This window comes from Antrostomus carolinensis, unplaced genomic scaffold (genome assembly GCF_000700745.2).
Source record: "Antrostomus carolinensis isolate BGI_N321 unplaced genomic scaffold, ASM70074v2 scaffold53061, whole genome shotgun sequence".
Taxonomy (NCBI): domain Eukaryota; kingdom Metazoa; phylum Chordata; class Aves; order Caprimulgiformes; family Caprimulgidae; genus Antrostomus; species Antrostomus carolinensis.
The window spans coordinates 14,983-35,285 of record NW_010295931.1 but is presented as its reverse complement, the minus strand read 5'-3'; the positions used below and the strand labels follow the sequence as shown (position 1 = coordinate 35,285).

Here is a 20,303-nt window from a genome sequence, read left to right as displayed (position 1 = left end):
GTATATTTTTTTGGTTATGAAAAAAGGTGCGGCAGTTGGGAAGCATCCACTATATAACACCAGCTTCTGGTTGAAGCAAGACCAACCAATATATTTAGAAAACATAGAACAAAGGCAACATTATTATTAGCAATAGTGTGAAAAAAACCCAACACCTACACAAAGGAAGGTTAAGGTAAGTAAACCCTAAAATACCACATATTTTGTTGTCATTCATCATAGTTCTTGTGGTTTATGAAACCAGGGCAGAAATATCCTCTGTTCTTTTAGAGCTCAGTTCTGTATTACTCAGCATCTCAAAGTGATAGAAAACTTTACTTAACATATCATTTCTGAATCTGATATTTCAGCCTGAGATACAGTGTTAAAGCAAAAAAAAATCCCAAAAAAACAACCAAAACACCCCACAAAAAAATAACAAAAAACACCATTCACACAACTTTTAAGTGACATGCATATAAAATATGACGAGCTCTAAAACCACTAGTTATTGACAAAGTAACAAACACATCAGTTACTTCATAATCTATAAAAACAACTGCTGCACTGGATGTAATCTGCACACTTTCCCAGTCCTGACAGCTCTTTGACCTTGGTTTTTCACTTTTGCCTCAATTTGCTAAGCTTTAAAGTGAGGACAGAACTTTTTCCTCTTACAAAACTAAAGTGCTTATTTAGAATAACATGATCACCAGAAGTACCTAGATTATTCTCTCTAATTCAATGCCAAAGCTAGCAGTAACAATTTTGATACTAAATCTTAGATGTTACATGATTACTCTGCCTACATATTCCACCAGAAATACCATTTTACATTCAAGATTTTTGGAAAACAGAGATAAAACTAGTATTACAAAATTTAAACTATGGAAAACGAACGAGGACTCCAAATGAAGTAAGGTAGCTATCACCCCAAACCCCAATCCTGTGAAACTTTGGCTTTTACCAGTAGTCAGTTTCCCAAAGGTAGATTATTTCATGAGACCCATGAAGTTCTCTGCTGCCTCTTGGACTTGTCATGCCTACTGAAATACAAGCTAATACACATGGCTCATAAGTGTGCTTTCAGGAGGGGGGAAAAGAAAACAAACCAAAACCAGAAAAAACTCAGTCAACAGCCCTCTCCTATAATAAAGTTAAATTCAATCTCTTTATATGAGGTACTGAATGATTAGTTGATAGGTCTGTTTTTCTATTCCAGCTAAGACTTTGAAGAGATTTGTTTCTTCATTTTCATTTCAGACACTATGAACATCTACAAACAGATCCTTTTTGGATAGAAGCATGAGAGAAGCATTTCTGGAAGAACCTGAAGCAGCTATGACCATTGTCTAATACCTGAAAAGTCATCCCTGTTTGCCTGAAGTCAACAGTAATATTACATATTCTACAAGGACTTAATTGTACGATCAAATTATTTCTTAATAAGGATTAAATATTGTTATAGGTTAGTTTCCCAAATTGCCCAATTACAAATATCAGTAATAGTTACTTGATGCTCAAGTCTCCACATACTCCTTTGTCTTCTCTGTTCTGCAGTGTCATATAATATGCCTTAGCTTCACACTATAATCTGTAGACTACTCTTATGCTATTCATTTTCATATTCCACTGGATTATTGAAATTGCACTAGTTTTTCTTAATGGACCAGTACGAAGAATGAACTTTGTAATTAAATATGCAAATAAATGGCAACTCCTTTCATCTGATTAAACAAAAGCTACATAAAGACAGAGTTCCAGAAAAGTTATTTCTCAATTTTCTGAAGCCTCTGTCTATAGAGCAGTATTAGACAAAGAAGGGATTGCTCTTCTTTTAACAGCAAACAAATTAAGTTCTATGAAAAAAAAAAAAAAGGTTGTTTATACACATTATTTGCAGATTACTACTATTTATACCCAGTATTTGCAGATTAGCTGAAAAAGGAAGCATTACACTTAACAAGTTAACACAGTGTTAACAACTGTTTTCTGTAAAATTCCTGTGATTTTTCAGCCCTGTACTGTGAGTGTTAAGGTTGAGACTCACGAATGTGTTGAGTTTGGAGGAAAGAAACTTCACGAAGAAGTGTCAAGATTTTGGCTGTCTTCTGTGCAGAGGTGTGCAATATCCTCACCTCATCCGCTGTATTGCTTACTGAAAGAAGGAATTTTCTTACATGTTTCACAGAATATCAACCTCTAAATACAGACAATTTGAAAACAACTTAAGATTCTCAAAGACATCCTGTGGAAAACTAGTTTCCTCATTGCATTTTTATTGCCATCAAATTAAGCTACTGAATTTCTGTATATAATGTTGGAAGCTTACCTTTGCATATGAAAATTTAAGTATCTTCTGTACTGTAGTAATTTAAAACCGAAAATTAACATGCCCACATACTCCTGGAATAACATTATAACTCCTGATAAGCCAAAGCAGTATTTAAAAAAAAAAAAAAAAAAAAAAGTTAATTTTAGTGTGTGTATGCTAGCCTCAATACACTTTGAAGTAGTGTTTTGCACCCTTTTTTCTTAGGTATTTCTAATTAGGCTGCCCACCTTTTACACAGTAGTATTAAATATAGTTAGACTTGCTACTCTAAAAAAAAATCAATGGACTGCAAATCAATAATCTATGATCAAGAGAAAGAGGCTAGTAAGATTAACCTAAGGAGTTTAGCACAGGAGCTTACTTGACATGCTCTGAACTACCCTTGGAGGAAGTTAAGAGGAAGCCTGCAGGGATTAACTGCTATACCTGATGGTAACCTTAATGCCAAACACCACTGCTTTGAAACACAAAGTCTTCATTCTGGTGTCACTTTTGGTTTTTATAAATACTGTTGAAGTGCAGTTTAGAAGAGAATACTACTTGCATCACATCATTGTGTGATACAGTAGAGCAGCAAGTTCATTTTTTACTATAATGGTAGTAAAATAAAAAATTTTAATTTTTGATATCTCACTATATGCAAGTTATAATTTTAAAGACTGAATTCAGATATAAATATCTGAGTAACCTACTGGAAAACTGGGACTTACCACTCCAATGGAGATAAAGCTCTCATTTCTCTGGTTGTGAGATCAAGACTTAAGAGTCGTAACTGCCTTAGAAATAACTGGTCAATCATGAAATCTGACAGATATCTGTCATGTGGGGTTGATGCCAAGAGAAGAAAGGTATAGCCATTTGATCTGTAAACTGAAGAAGTTAAAAGAGCTGCCAGACAAGCCCCAAGTGACTTTTTTCCTATTAAGTAATTAAATAGGCACAAAAAGTCTCATCCTCTCCTGTAAAAGCATACTTGTGGTTCTCCAGAACAATAAGCAGGTAAGCTAGAGAAATCCCTGCTACAGGAAATAAACATTTATCTGGATAACATGCCATTTGCTGACAGTTGCAAATAACAGAAACACCTGATGCAGGAATTTCCAGGGCCAAAACTGTTGGACACAAAAAATATTCATGGGATGCATCACTACAAGCTTGTCCTGTTCTCAAACTCTTCCCCCTAAGGACATGTTTCTGCCACTGTCAGAAAAGTGAAACTTTGGTCCAAGTCAGAATAGGCATTATAACTTTCAAAAGTGTTTCTATCCTTAATTAGTATTTTAGTGTGAATATATAAATTTGAGTAAAATACTTTATAGAACAGTTAAGCAACTTCTAAGAAAACCAGGACTTCAGAACTGAGCTTCTGCATTCGCAAATCAGTAGGGCACACCTAACTGTGCAGAAATCAGCACGGAACATGCCACTGCCCTAGCTGTGTGCTGCACTAAGTCTCTAGAGATAGGAGGTTTTGCAGCTTTAGCTTTTCTCCTTTGGACGTTTTCTTTTCCCCTTCCATCCCTCAAGACACAACAACAGTCTCTTCATTAAATGAGTTATATGAGGTAGGAGGTGCAGTTCACTGCAGTTTTAAATCCAAAGACCAGATTTGTCTGCTTTCTGTCTGACCAGAAAGATACTGTCACATCAAAACAGTAAATCATCTCACTCACAATACATTTCAGATAATTCAGCCACAAGTCCAAAAATTACCTGCTAAAACAAAACACAAAAAATGGGAATTCCTCCAAGAAAATAAAATTAAATCTAAATTGACCCCAAAAGAGCTAGAGAATACAAGTTTGCTCTATTGTCACTGAACTTTCTCAGTATTTGTGCAGAAGTACATTCATTCCTGGAAGTTAGAGTAGATTCATGCTTACTTCAAGGATTAGACTGAAAATAGTAGTGACACCTTAGACTTCATAAAATCTGAAGATGAAAGTGGAGACATTTCAGACTTCTAAAGGAAAATGCATGAAGTCCTCAGTAGGAAATGGAAAAAGCTAATAGCATTATCTAAATAAGAAAAGCATTAATCTCTAAAATGACAATGTGAGGAGAGACTTCTGAAAAGCAAGCAGCAGCAAGATCTTAAATATTTGAAGTTAATTATTCCAGTTCAAAGACCTCTTTTATTCCCAGTAAGCAAGTGGTTCTTTACAGTTATTACAATGTTAAGAGGAGGATTAATTCTTGCTGCAAGTTACATACTGTAATGCAAGCCAAATTTAAGTTTATTTCCTGATGCCAGCAAGAATAGGATTAGGGACACTGCCAAGGAAAAGAACTGATTTACAAAATTAGTAGATACATATTCTTAACCTGTAAAAAACAGGCAAGCCCTAAAAACTCCTACAACAAAAGTCTTGAGCAGCAGAAAAATGTCTTTAACCTGCTAAAAGTGTGCAAAACCAAGACTGTTCGCACTCCTTCCCTATGGAAAAACCTTTAGCATGATCTGTATCTTCAACGTGCATTTCAGTGAAGTGGAGAGAGGATGACCCATGGACTTGGGACAATGAACATGTAAAGAAACTGAAAAGTCTTCCGGTTGCACTGGGCACTACTGGGTACTAGTTAAAGCCCTACATTAGGCTTCATGTTCCCTCTTCCAACAACAAGCATGTAAATGGCAAAGCTTTGTTTTCCTTTCCTCTGCTGAGGGAAAAAAGTATAGTAAAAGAGCTGTGTGAAAACCAGACTATGTTTAGCCCCTACATTTAAGTTCATGAAACTCATGCCGTCCTCTTCGGAAAACCCACTGTGAAGGGCTGTGCAGATTTAAATTTTGCTTTATGTTAGGCTACTGAGCAAACTTCTGCTATCTCAGAGCATGTTTAACATGGTCTGTTAAAAGTCCCATGTTTTGGCAGCATAAAGGGGCATTTAAGAGCTACTAGGTTAGCTCTTTCCTGGGTCAGTAGTGCAGCTATAGTTTTAAATTCTTAATCACTTAAGAGTAAACCCTCACAAGTCCTTTGAGAAATTATTTAAGCAGCACAGCTATTTCTGGTGACCTACAAAAATACCAGGGTTCCTCAGCAGCAGTTGAATACCCTGTTCCCTGTACTCAGCTGACCTTGTTTATGCACCAGCATCAACGAGAGTCTTGGCATGAGAAACAGCTATTATGTAAGTTGAATCTGCTGTTGTCAAACAAAAAACCAGCAGTGTTCATTTCAGCTCCACTAGATGTGGAAGGAAAAAGCAAAAGGAAAGGCAGTATTTGCCAAATGGGAAAAGAACAGATAGCAAAAGAAAATCTGCAGTTTTAAGAGGCTTTCCACATCACAGTAGAATGTTTACACTACAAAAGCCTTTTTTCAGTTCTAACAAATTTTGAGATCATGGTAAAGCAGACCAATCCTTTCAGGCTGCAAAAGGATTTATTTTATTTAACAATTAAGTAGTCTTTACCATTATGTCTAAGTTATAAATACAGAAATATACAGAATATCAATAGGCATCATCTCAAACTCTCAACAAATATTTCAGTTTAAACAAAACCAGTAAGTAACCATTGCATTTATGGTTAGTCAAGTCTGAAAACAGACTTGATTATACAGCAACAGCAGTTTGGTACCTTATGTTTACCCGCTTTCAAATATTTGAAATGCTGGTCAGGTTTTGGGGGTGGTTTGTTTGGGTTTTTTTGTTTTGTTTTGTGAAGGGGTGATCATTACTGTACACTTTTTCCTTCAGACAACAAGGTATGTAACTGTTGAACTCACACACAAATCAAAGAGTAACCTTCTCTAGCCAGCTATCTCATGGTGTCTATTTCAGCAGAACATAAGTCTAAGGTATTTTTGAAAGGTTTGCAATTAAGTCATTAGAACAGCACTGGGACAGGAGCAGAAAACTTGTAGTTGAAGAACTCGGAGAAGTATTTCTACTTCATTTCCTTTGCAAAGGAGATGGCTACAAACTGAATCTCTTTTCCATGTTAAAGTGTCAGTAATAGGAAGAGGTTTTTTTCTAAACTAGATAGTTATTTAGGGCCAGTAATTCATGACAAGAAATAATCAAGAACTTGCTAACTAAAGGGGCCTTTTCCCTGAATTCTTAGGATAACTAGATCTATGAAGAGTGCATCCAATAATGAAAGTGGATTGGCTAGCACTGAGCACTTTGAATGTATATAGTTCTCGTTACAACTCAAAAGAATTTTACAACAGCAATTCTCTTGAATCTAATATAATTTTTAAGTTCAATTTCAGCTTTTTAGAAAATATTTACTGGGAAAATCATCAAGTGTAAGAAATAGAACAAACCTGGCTCCTTGGGCAAAAATCCAGATGTCCCCTATATACCAATCCTAAATCTTATTCCTTCCCTAAGTACTTAGAGGTGCCTCCCCTCTACCTAACTACTGCTCACATCCTCAACTATCAGCTTAAAGAGAAATAGCACATCTTATGTCTGGTCATAATCTACACGTCTGCTGACTTGCCAAACAGCATATAAAAACTTACAAGCTCACACAGTAGAGGGCAACAATTCCAGGACCCTCGTTCTGTACAGGTGACTTAAAAACTTTAGAACCCTTACCTTTGGTTGAAATTGGTCATGAACAGAAGTACTGAATTTCATGCATTACAGATTTTAAACCTCTGTGAAACAAAATTTTTTATTTCTTCGGAAGCCAGGCTAAATAAAATGAAGGTTGTATGACATCACCATTCCCTCCTACATGCACCTTTGAGAAGCAGAAGTTTCTCTGGAACTTGGCACCTGTGACAAAACATTTCTAAGCCTCTGGAGAACAAACAGGTTTTTTTACAACTGCCTGCTGGCAAGATCACTCAGAAAACTGTGATAATAAAGCTGCAAAGCTGCTGAAGGCCCTTTGCTTTATGTATGGCAAAAACCCCTAAAGTCTTCATTAATTTCCAAGTGGCATAGATATTACTGAAAAAACAAACTAATGCAGAGAATGGATTTAAAGCACAAGCTCCTGGTTTTACTAAGTATGTTAAGTCAACCATGACTTTTAATGCATTCAGTTTTATATATGGCTTTATTTGTTATTTTAGTAAGGGCTCAGCAACAAAAGCCACACCTACAACCTAGATGCTTCCTGCCAATTCTGCAAGGACAACTATTGTTCGTAACAAAGGCATCAAGCAAGAGACATGGAGACAATCAAATAGATACCTCTGGAAATTAGACAACCAGTTAAATACCATTAACAAGTGTGAAACCTGGATCTACATGTATGAGCTGACCCTGGTGAAAAGACAGAAGAAGCTTCTCCATCCAAAATGTCAAGAATACTCCAACTCAGTTTGACAAATAAATTATGATGGCATTCTCCCAGGCTGAATTAGAGTGCTTTGAAGTAGTTTTTGTGCCACTGTGGGATGTGGACTGACAACTAACTTCCTGTGCCAAAGATTTTGCTTAAATGAGTCCATTTACTAAATGACCTTGGAATTTTAGCTGGCCCATTCGAACTTCTCCTGTAAGAGCTATTTCGGTCCCATTTGTCCTATATATGCTGGAAGTCAGCTACAGATTAATTTAGGTCTACATGCATAGTAGTAGGCTTTGTTTGCTGAAAAACATTTCTATTTTAAAGCCAGAAGTACTGCAAAGAAAAAACATAAATTATTAACTCACATTTAAGTGATCTTGCCTTTGATTCTTTCTGATTTTTTCTAAGATTGCAAGATTCTCTTTTTCAATGCCTTCATCCTCAGATTTCTTCCCATCAACTGGTTCCTCCTCCTTCATATCATAGTGATCCAGATCTTCAATGTCCTATAAGATAGAGGAAAATTCACTGTAAATAACTTAACTATGCTCTTCATTCAACAAAACTCTCTTCAAGAGCATTTAGGGATAACAGTCACTACTGCAGAGCACTATGTATTAGTGATTGTTGGATGCCATTTTTATTTTGCTCTAACTTCACTCTCTCAGCCAACAGTATTCACTGGAAGTGCAGGGAGCCTTCACAACACAAACGAGACCCAAATTCACAGCATGTTTCTGGTTACAGAAACAAGCACAAGAAAAATCGCTGTGAGATGTTTAAGATTTTAGTGAACTAGCCCATTAAAGTAGGTAGAAAACAGGAATTTAAGGCATTTTGAACAGGGCCTGAGAATCCAAAAGCACCCAAAGTTAGGGTGTCTCCAAGATGTTTCTAAAAGCAGATGCTTTTTTTCAATTAGAATCCTAGCTATATTACACTTCTGGCAAACAATGATGGACGTACCTGGCAGGGCTACAGCAACCCTTCAAGAAAAGTTAAATATTAGAAAGCTACATATACTTAATTCAAGGGGAACATTTCAGTTGAAGATTAAATACAGCATTAGTATGAGATAAAATTATGTGGTCAAGTATCCTGATTGTACAAGCCCAAATTTCAGTTCAGAGTTCTAGACTGAGACACTGAAAAACCTTCCACTCTATTCTGAGATGGGGTTATCCTGTTGCAGAGGAGCACTCTGAACTTAAGACAACTGCCTGTAAGGTGATTCAAGTGCTATTTCTGGAGAGGAGGGGAAGGATGTAAATACCTTGAGATGAAAAAGGAAGCACTACAGCAGCCACACCAGCGAGATAGGAGTACACAACCATCAGACACACTCCAATACGCAGTGCTCCACCACACCTGTGGCTACTCTGATGGCAGGAAAACCTGGCCACACATGCAGATTCAAGGATGTCTCACATAGTAAAAAACACGCTGATCTAATGTCTTTGACAACACTGTTTCCTCCAACTGTAACACATTTCAGGCTGAGTCTTCTTTAACACTCATGTTTCTCAAAATAATGATATAGCCCTAGGAACCCTAAGCTGCTTTTCAGTTTAGAAATTGGACCAGATTACATATTGAAGATATCACTGCACACACAAGGCCACCTGACAGCTTATAAATAATGACAGACATGATAACTTTTTTGTCTAAAGTAACCTGAAAAGAGTGCAAAAGGCTACTCACAAGTCTGCAAGCAAAAAGAGCCTTGTAGTAGCAAGATATGGGAGTGTACACACTACCTTTACAGAAACTCTGGCTTTAATAAATGTGGTCTGGATCAGGCTAAATATGGTATAAGACAGGCTACTTCATTTTAATTCCAGAATGTGGGTAACTTTTACATCTTCTCTAAAGGAAGACCTTCTATTCAAAGAATGAGTCGTTTATTCTTACTATACACATTCCTCACAAAAGAGTTCTCCTATAATAAAGCTATTCATAGTGATTTAAAAAGCAAGCATCTTGGAGCTACTCTAACATGCTGTAGAAGTAATTGAAAGAGGTGGCTCTCACACAGTAAAAAGCTCATTAAAAAGAGCACCATGTTGCCAGTGACATAAACCCCTTAAAGTTTAGCATGTCTGTTTCAGGTGCCCTTCTATTTCCTTCAATGTATTATAGCTAAAAACTAGCTCAGCTGTTTAATAAATCAGCACACTGATTTACTCTTAGCCAGTCTGCTTCAATTTGGGAGGCACTTTCAACTGTATCAGAGCCAGTTCACATGCTGCTTGAAATAGGAGTAACAACGCAAACTTACTGATTTGGCACAAAATGTTATGTATTGTTTGACTAAAGCACAAACAGATGTCCAGTTCTCTGCATCCAAGTACCTCACAGCTGAGATCTGTTTAAGAAGAAAATTTCACTAGTTTTGTGGTTGAAGTGAAAGCTGACATTAAGGTAAACATCCAAATTTTAAAATATCGTTTCTGTTGAACTCCAGGGAGAATACATTTTACAGTTTGCTTAATAATTAGCTAGACACTGCAGAGCAAAATGCCAGGATTCTACAAGATTAGGATAACAATCGCATATATTCACATACTTCACCCATATCTTCTTCTTCTTCCTCCTCTGATGTAACTTCTTCTGTTGTTCCATTCTGCAAAACAACAATGAGGTTTCTGCATGAACTGTGCTCATGTTCCTTTCTTTCAATAACAGGAAGTCTACTATCAAAGAGAAAGTAGTATATACAAAACTTACACTTACTAAGGTCTGCAAAGGACTAAAGTTTGATGTGAAAGACACACAAAGGTGCTTTCTTAGAGTACGACAGTGAAGAGATTTTTGCATGGAGCAAAGATAAACGGAATGTCACAATTAATTTCACATTAAGTTCTAAGTGGAAACTTGACATTCAGATAAGGATATCCTATTCTGAGACAGTGACAAATGCACTAAGTCAAGCAGGTTGTAACTCATGATCCCTTAGCCATGAAATCAGATCATGGCTCTGACTAGAATCCATATACATGGTAGACCTCTAAAACCAAGAAAACCCAACAAACTTCAGACCTCTCGCCACAACTACTATCATTATATAGCCACTGTTATTAGATTATATGATAAAATAATAAAAAAAAGATTTAATTCATTTTTCATGGCTTTCCATTTCAGGATATTGCTTCAAGCTCAGGAAGTCTGAGCTGCAGAAATACTCCTGAGCATTCTGTTATGCTTGTGCTCTGCTTGCTCTTCCTTTGGCAAGGAAGGAACGCCACTGTTCTAGACAATGCAGGGGACTAGGTGGATCTTTGGTCTGATTTACTAAGGCCACTCTTATGTAACTTGCAAATTATCTGACATTTCTGGCAAATAAACCTTCTATGAGTTTGTTTTTGAGTTTCAGAGCATAAACAAGACTCTTCAATCAAGCTACTTCCTAATACTACGGGCCTATTGTCTTATAGTTGCACTGCTATGTGGGTGGTTAAGAGAAAAGACCTATAGGATTACAATTTGTCACGTGAACAAAATTAAGCAAGTTATTTGTCATTACTGTCACCACAGGAAAACCATCTGTTACACTGCAGGAGTTCGTAAAAATTATGTCATCTTATGTATAAGCAAAAGAAGATATCATAATCTTATTAAAAATACAAAAAAAGAACAGTTACTGACAGTCACCAGTTCTGTTTTCAGCACAGTAAAAAACATTTTACTTAACCAGAACATTTCACAGCCCTTCACAATTCTTAATTTGCCAAGTGCAGAAAAAGTAAATAAGGCACATCAGATACTATCTACCCGAAGCAGCATATGGTCTTGATATCCCATGTCTCTGCAAGGGATTGAAGAGGAAGGAAAACAACAATAATAGTTCATCCAAGAGCACACTGTAAAACATAACTCTTCAAGAAAAAGCAAAGAGTGTTTAATCACATTTCCATTTTGGAAAAAAAGTGAATTTGGGAAGCATTAGGAATGCACAGTGATTAGCCTGAACAGTATTTAGGAGGGACTTTGACAGCTCTGGTATCACATACACACCTTTCAATGATATCACACCATTATTAAATAGATTCTGGAAACAAAATTCAGATTGAGGGCACCTTAAAGCAACAGTGCTTGATAGTGCATTCTCAGTTCTGACTTACATAAGGTTTAATCCTTCCCACCATCTTGTTTCTTGGACTTAAAAAAACCAATTCCTTCATTGTCATAAGGAGGTGTCCACAGCTTTTTAATTTACCTGTCCAGCTGGTAATGGTTGATCTAACATTTCAACATCTGGATGCTGAGGAAGATTATATAACCTGCAGAGGTCACATATTAATCGCTTCAGCTGTTGAAGAAGCTATAAAAAAAAAGATGGAAACATTTATTTAAACCAAAGCATAGAACAATATATTTTGAATTTTCTTCACACGTTGGTACTGAACTTTCAGTCACTGTACAGCATTTAAATCTGCATACACTGGCATAAAGTTTAAAGACTCCTCTTTTTCTCTGTAGTCATTGTGATAAAATCCCCACAATGGGAAACCAAGGACACAGCAAGTTAAGTATGGCTCCCGTTCTTCTCCTCATGTCAAGGGAAGAGTCATGAGCAAAAGAATAGTCTGCCCCAGCAGCATCACCCATTCCAGACACAGGTGTCTCAGTCACAAATCACTAGGGAAATAAGGTATAACAGAGTATGACCATTTGATAATGGTCATATTCCATGAGACAAGACAGTCCATTACAGTTTCCTAGGTTAAAAAAAAAAGCATGTCTTAAAAAAACCGAGGAGGAACAGTTTGATTTTCCACATCCAGGATCCCCTTCTAGGGCATACCCGTGAGGCATTAGAAGCAAGACAAACACCTGTAGAAGGCATAGAAACTAGCCAACCTCTGAGCTAGAGTCCAAGTAGTCTGCTTGCCATATCTTGTATTAGGTTGAGCCACAATCTGTTACTATCACTGATTTCCATTCCCCACTTTCAGTGTTACATTAACTGTGCTCTCTTAACTGCAAAATACAGAACATCTTTCACTCACTCTAATACTATTCAGAAAATAAATTTAGTTCTGCAGAAACAGAGAAACATTAAGCTTGCTTCTTGATCACCACACTAATGGAGTTCCAGAGCCGTCACCTTTCTTGAGGCAGCCTCAGATTCCTAGTTAAGGCCAAGACCATAAAAGACTGCACTTCCTAACTTTTCAAGGTCTTTCTATGTCAGAAAAACAAAGAAACGACTGCTGAATATACTTGTAAAATGGTCAAAACTTCATTATTTGCAGAATAATACCCTAGATGAAGCTTGCAAAAATTACACATTAATTTATAGACTTTCCTTCCAGGTACTAAATGGAGTTTGTCTGGCCACTTGTAGAAGGCAGTGTGCAAGACAGCCATCTCTGTACACATACCCTTCAGTACTACTAGTAGTTACACTGAGAGCGGCAACCAACACTCCCTTCTAAATATCTCTCTCCGTATAGGAGGGAGACAGGCAATGTGGCCTCACCCAAGGTACAGCACAGACTGTATTATCCTGAAAGAATGATACCTCTACAACACTATTTGATGCTTGTAAATTGTATTGCTGAAAATATACAATAAATTAAGGTATCTAAGAAAAATGTACCCACTCCAAAATATTCTACATGCCTAAAACCTTGCTACGGGCCAGTTTAAATGCTCTTACTTTACAGCAAGTGAAAATTCAGCCTCTCCAGGGCTAAGAACTCTTTTTCCAAGCACAAATCACTAGCAGTGATAAGCAAATGTTGCCCTTATGCTATATGAAAGCTTCAGTGCTTATTTCTTCTCCAGTACAATTCATAGTCCCTGTTTAATGGGAATGTTATTTATTTATTGGAGGTCATGAACTGACATACCAGCCTGCATTACAAGAATTATGACATTGTCTCCTATCACACCATATCTGCAGTTTCTGCATCATTTGTGACAGTCATCCTTAACTCAAAAATAAAGCAGATGACACCAAAAGAGATGGACATGATAGTTTATGTGGCCAGAAGCTTTCTATAATAACCACATTTCTCATCAAATTCCACATCTATTTGAACCTTCTTGGGTGTCTGAAACATCAGGAAATCTTTTAGCAGGTAGAAAGCAGGTTAATCAAAAAGTTAGTTGGTAGACAGAACCACAGGTCTTAGAATTATCCTCAGTACGTGTAGGATACTTAATGTTGCACTGCTACATATTTTCTTGAGAAAATTTTTCTCTGCACAAAACACTGTGTCATGGAGACTTGGCGCATAAAGTTTGAGGAACTGTAATTTTTCTTATGTAGCTATGTAAAGCTAGGCAAGTCATTAATTTGTTTACATCAGTTGTGAAGCATAAAAAAAAAATCTAAACGGTGGGGAATAATACCACCACTGGCATGCGGCTGGTCCGAAGTCTGGAAAAGCAGCTGAACACAATATTAGATGTGTCTACAGAAAGAGACGGTAAGGGCTGGGAGGAGTTAAGAACTGCTTCCTCCACTCCCCATGCTCTTCATGAAAAATCCTGTCACCTGAATTGAAATTCAGAAGGAACCTTTGCAGCCAGGACCTAACACACTGTAAGCTTTTCTCACTTCCTTCTGAACACAGCACCTCTGTGAGGTTCACAAGAATCCTTGAAACAACCAAATGCTGGCACAACCTGGACCAAATTACACAGTGGCTGTGCCTGAAGAGGTGGTCCCCTCCCTCCAGCAGCACATTTTCACCATCTCATTTGCACTGGCACCAGTAACCACACAACCACCCAGCAAGTTACAAGCTTCAAGGCAGATCAACTTCTGATGGGCTTCAGCACATAAACATCAACTCCACTGCAAAGGGGGGAGGCAGAAATGTGCAGCTGAGAGCAGGGACCCCCTTCCTTGGCAGCAGTCTACACTTCAGGGTTAGCCTAATACAACTGTCAAACTGCAGCTTCATTTTTATATCTAAGTTGGTTACTTGCTGTCAGTTTCTACAATCTGCACAGGTGGTGACAGAGTGTGAAGCTGATCCTGTCTCTACAACTCTTCTTCCTTATTGCTATGATTTTCCTCCACAGGAATTCATTTCATACCCTTGATCCTTCTGCCATGGATCACCAGCAACATTATCCCTTATGCTCTGCTCATATGCACGAAAAATTATAGGATAATTTGGGCTGAAAGGCACATCTGGAAGTCATCTGATTCAACCCCCTGCTCTAAGCAGGGCCTAGAATGATTTGGTATGTGTTAATGGTACATCAATAGACTGTAAGGAAAAGGGATAGCAGATTTCTGCCATGTATTAATAATTTAAATTTATTTCCAGGCTAACTTCACATGCTTGGCTAATATAAAATGAATGCTTAACACACACACACACTTGCTGCTACTAAAGAAAAGTTGGCTATCAGTATACCAATAGTTTCCCTTTAATACAAACTGCCTAAAGCAGAAACTAAACAGCAACTACAATGCATAATCCATGGGGTATTAAAGGAGCAATGTAATAACATGCATAAGGTAAATGCTCAAGTGACCACATACAATGACAAATTTATAAACTAAAGATATTGATTATAATTAATATAAAAAAATAACAACAAAATATTAAAAATATAATATTTACATCTATAATGTAACTTTTAATGCTCTAGGAGTTCTGAGAAGTTGGTGATTCTTAGGGACACCATAATGATGTTTTAGAACACAAAACCACCTCTTAGAATTGTTTCCTGTGTTAACATCTCACAAATCTGAAAACAGTTTAGAACGTATTTTCTGAAACCTATCCTACATTAGGAGTCCTTTTTATGCCTGAAGAGATCTTTCTAATGCAGTATGAAAGCATTAACAATTTTAAGATACCTTTAATGATATTAATATACCGCTGGGTTCACTATGAAGCACCTTGTGTTCCAATTACCAAGAAACATGGGCTGAAAAAGTATAGTGTAAGAATACACATACTTATTCTTCTACATATATATATATGTATATACACACACACTATCTATACCTATATAAAAATAAATAAATGAATCAATAAATCTGAGCCTACCACTGAAGGAAACTGCTGAAGAGGAAACAGGTAAGAAATACCAGTCATTTGGAGTGTGAGCACTACTTAGCTATCAGGTAGTCTGTGACAGCAGCTGGTCTCACACACATTCAGCAGCCTTAGGCAGTTTCAGAAAGTAAAGCAAAGCTTCTTCCTGCATTTTGTCTCTATGATCCCCAATACAAAATTAGTTGCTGCCGCGTTGGCAGTTTGCAAGAGTCAATATTCTTTCCTGAAATGCCATGATGTGGGACTGCATCTAAACTCTTAATACAAAAATAGCGTGCTCAGGGAGAGCAGCTTATCCAAGCTGTACACATACTGATGCCAGGAATTCTATACTTTTGAAGCCTTCCATGAAAGTTTAAGCCCTCAAGGTTTGGAGAGTATGAGAATTAAAGCTGCCCATCTGAATTTAAGTCCATTTTTACTACTGTCTTTAAAAAGCAAATCTCCAAATAATGTATAATTATATTTAATAAACCATGAAGTAAGGTTTGAGAGTTTAGATTTACAGCTATAACTTCCACTATATTAAACAGAGCAACAAGATTGAAGTAGGATTTGTCTTCTGCATGGCACAACCACTAGAAGGCAGCTCTCAGTTTCAGCCACCTGCCAAGTCTAATGCAATGCTGAGTTTCAGGATGTGAAAGGGAATTCAGGAGACGTTTAGGGTTAGAGAGAAATCTGTAGCCCCTTCATCTGCTGACTGGAATTTGTTCAATATGAAGAGCAAAGCAGCTAAAGCCTCTAAACCTAATGCTAATTACTATGCTGATCATGCTCTTAACCTTTTGACATTTTTAGTGTTTTGAGGAATTTTCATAGCAAAAAGCACTATGCTGATGCCAAGGTTACACAAAGTTTCAGACCCACAGAAGATTTTCCAGGAAACGTGTGCATGATTTTAACATGGGTAAAACAGTTTGCCTTTTACCGTGTCAAATGACAAGGCTTTCATATATACAGCCCTGTCAACCTTTTACGCCTGAAGAACAAGTTCTTCAGTGTTCCAAACAACTGACACCTATCAAAAGTTACAAAGCAAGTAGAAAAGGCAGAGTAATATAATACCAAAGAACCCTAATTGGTGTATATGTGCTAGCAGTACTTTTAGCACATGTTCACTGTGCTCAGTTGAGCTGCTGGAAGAGGCCAATGCAATTCCCCATTCAAAATCTGACTGCTCAAGTAATGGGTTTAGAGCAACATGGCACAAACAATCCTATAGATGCAATAAATTAAATGAAAACTGGTTTGAAACATTCTAAAAGTCTTAATTGAACTAAGTGAGCTTTTAGGAGATAGCGTGATAAATCAGAAGCCTCTGGATTTTGACAGGTAGTACTTCCTCATCTCTTCCTACCCTACCTCCAAGAAGTCTGTGTGTGAGTTGCTCCAACACCCTTGAAAGGGAGGGAAGGAGTTGCAAGGTGGAAAGGTGCAGGGAGAAAAAACAAACCCAAAGCCCACAAAGCCAAGCCTTTTGAGCAAAGCACAGCAGAAGTCAATTTTTGTAGCCTAAGTATTTGTCTCTTCAGCCACTCCCATCTCTCTTCATCTTGGCATAACATGATGTGGGGTGGATTCCTGAGAAACTAATGGGCCATGCACAGGGGTCTATTACATCAACCCATCAGCTTCTACGTGGGCAAGTACAATCTTGATATCAGAGGCTGTTTTCTTAAAACGTACATAGGCAGTCTACGTGCATATGCAATTCAGCACAGCAAATCCTGTGCACGTTTGCGATAAAGCTTTCTACCCTATTGCAAGAAAACCTGTAGGTAGTTATACACAAGAAATACCTTGTTTAAAACCTCTAGTCTGAAGCCACTAGCCACACCAGCTTCAAGCTGGAGAACCTTCTGAAAGTGCATTTAAGAAAAAAGTTGATTGAGCCACATCTTCTGCCACTATGCTGTTGTATGCCTCTCTAGGCAGAAGTCACAAAGATTAAGAGAGCTACAACATTCTTCTAAATGTGGTTTAGTCTAAAGTTTAGGTGGTAAGCAGAAACTACACAACTGATACATGTCTCCTGTAATCAGATCCAACATAACACATTAAAACACCAATGTTCCCCCGCAATGCCCCTTTGTGTTTAATTATGGCAAGGCACACGAAGACTCTCACTTGTTAGTTCTCCATTTCTGATAGAAGTCAAATGCATACTAAATACTCTTTTGAAAAAAGAAAGTTACACATCCTTATTACAGGTTGAGTATGCTTGATTAACATTATCCCAGTAAACATTACAGGTAAGAGATTTAATGAGAAAGAACATTCCAAGTTTTTCCAAAATCAGGGAAATACTAGGGTCAGCAGATAATCCATGCAAGAAGCAATATTCTGCAGACTGATTTGTTTTGTATGCATCACATGCATGCATTAGTACACAACAATAAACAAAAAATTTAAAATAATCTGCTAACAAAAATAATCCTTAAGGGCTATTTAATATCAATAAATATCTGGAAAGGAAATTTAGAGAGGAAAAACAATACTTTTAATCACAGGCTGAAATACTGCTTCTTGTGGAAAAAAGTACACTTGTACTGAAATTTGTCTCCAAGTAATATTTGAGGACACTTACTTCCCGCATAGAATGGGAAGTTAATTTATATATATACACACACGCCTCCTGACACTACATCAAAAAGGTACTCAATTAATATATAATGCCTGATAGTTTTCTGAAATACAAAACTACCATCAGAATCTGTACAAAGATTTTCTTTAAAATAGCAATCATCCAAAGTCATACCACTGTTCAAACTTATCACTATCGAAGGAATATTCTGATGAACCAGAAGGTATCAGGTCAAGCCGTCTTGACTGAAACCAGGAATTCTTTGTATTAATAACCCTTACAGCTATGTTTAGAATGTACATTCTCAAGAACACAAATCCCTTACCTCCTTAATTGATCTCTGTGCAACTAGAAGAGCTATTTTATTCAGTAGTTTTAAGTTCTCATACATTTCACTGTTTAGTTACTTTTAGAAAACCCTAAACTGTGTAATTATTGGGGCTGAAACTTAACATCTTTTAAAGAGCAATCATTTAAGTCATCTTCTCCCTCCTTGCCCCAAACCTTTCAGGTTATTTTTGGTTCGTATGTTTTTGGAAGAGAAACTTGTGTTTACAAAAACCCCCAAATAACCCCAAAACTGAACTAATTTAACTGCTTGTTAATGTGACAAAGCTAAATAAAAACCCAAAACAACCAAAACATTTGCTCACCAGAGTATTGCTCTTCTTAATATCTTCTAAACGCTCTAAGACCGAAGTCAGGTTTGGGTCATCTGATTCTACAAACCATATTGGTGATGAAGAGGGGTAAGACTCCTGTTAAAGAAAACAAACACAAAAGATCCAGCAAATCAATAAACAAAAAACCCACAAAGCTTTTAAAATTCATTCATCCCAAAAATTTCACCACACAGCATTAACATCAGCTTTTATCTTGCTCTGAATCAGGCAACGTAGAAGCGTTTTTAGGCAATGCAAGAGAAGTTGAAAGAAATCCAGCCAACTAGTTCTTCTAGTATTTCATCCTATTTTCATCTTGATCAAACGATGGACATACATAAGAAACAGTGCTGAAAAGTTTAAAACCCTGGGGGCAGGTGGAGCAGGAGAGAGAAATTTAGAAATGCAGTACAGGTGATAATTACCAAAAATGGAATCATAAGTAGTACATTTCAAAGAAAAAAACTATATTGATGCTATTTTTCATAAAAGTACAGATTCTTCCAGATAACAGCTGTGAAAGGAACAAAACCTGGAGCCTTCAGACTTCCTTCTCAAATAGGACTATTCAAAACTGTTCTAGAATTGGCCCTCAGACTGAAGCAAGATAGCTCAAATCTCCTGCCTTGGAGGACAAATTAACAGGCAGATCACAGTGCCAAAAATCTGCAATTACCATCTTTTTAGCATCAACGCTCATAGAGGACTTTCCACTGTTGAAAGATTTCTCAAACAATATATTGTACACAACCCTATCAAGAAAGCATACAGAGTAACTTTCTTCCATCACTAAAGTCCTACTACAGCTTCTAGGCAGGTGCCAAAGCACATCCTGGTGGCATTGAGATCAAGTGGATTCACAGGATTAGAAACGTACTCTCCAAAACAAGTGATGGTTAAGGCATATACAACATATGGAATAGATGTGGCCCACAACTGCTCCATGACAAGTGATTTTTCTTGGTCACTAAGGTGCCACAGCATGCAGCCCTTCAAAAGGTGCTAGAAAGACTCTTGCTATAGACAGGTAAACAAAAGTACTTTGCCTCCTGTTCAGATGTTTCAAAAAGAAATTCCAATTTTTTCCTAACACAGGTTTGGTAATGTTGTGAGGATGGAGGAAACCATGTAGCTTCCAACTCAACATAAGTATCCCTTCGTATAATTTATGTTTGCATTTTTATTTGTATTAAATTATTTAAGGAATTCTCCACTCCTCACCAATTAAATTCTAGTAGCTGAGAACAAATTGCTGAATCTCAGTTTTATCACCCAGATATTATCTTCATATCCCCAGGTCTGGCAAAATAATATGAGGGAATTTTCATTCATTTCTCTCATTGCAGCTTAAAAGGAAAAATTACCTGTTTCTCATTCCAGAGACAATAACTCATGCTTCATTCTTTAGCAGTTATGGAGTCAAGGTTCCCACTGCTACTCTAATAGATTA

At 37.1% G+C, this 20,303-nt stretch overlaps 1 protein-coding gene across 1 annotated transcript in view; it reads right to left on the bottom strand.

The window, feature by feature from the left end:
* LOC104532814 (ubiquitin-conjugating enzyme E2 Q2) overlaps positions 1 to 20,303 on the bottom strand; it is a 42,186-nt gene that overhangs the window by 14,228 nt on the left and 7,655 nt on the right. Inside the window, exons 2-6 of the mRNA XM_010178109.2 lie at positions 19,530 to 19,605; positions 18,845 to 18,949; positions 11,791 to 11,895; positions 10,141 to 10,197; positions 7,940 to 8,080 (exon numbers count right to left, since the gene is read on the bottom strand). Coding sequence (XP_010176411.2) covers positions 7,940 to 8,080; positions 10,141 to 10,197; positions 11,791 to 11,895; positions 18,845 to 18,949; positions 19,530 to 19,605 — 484 coding nt within the window. The remainder of the gene's footprint in view (positions 1 to 7,939; positions 8,081 to 10,140; positions 10,198 to 11,790; positions 11,896 to 18,844; positions 18,950 to 19,529; positions 19,606 to 20,303) is intronic.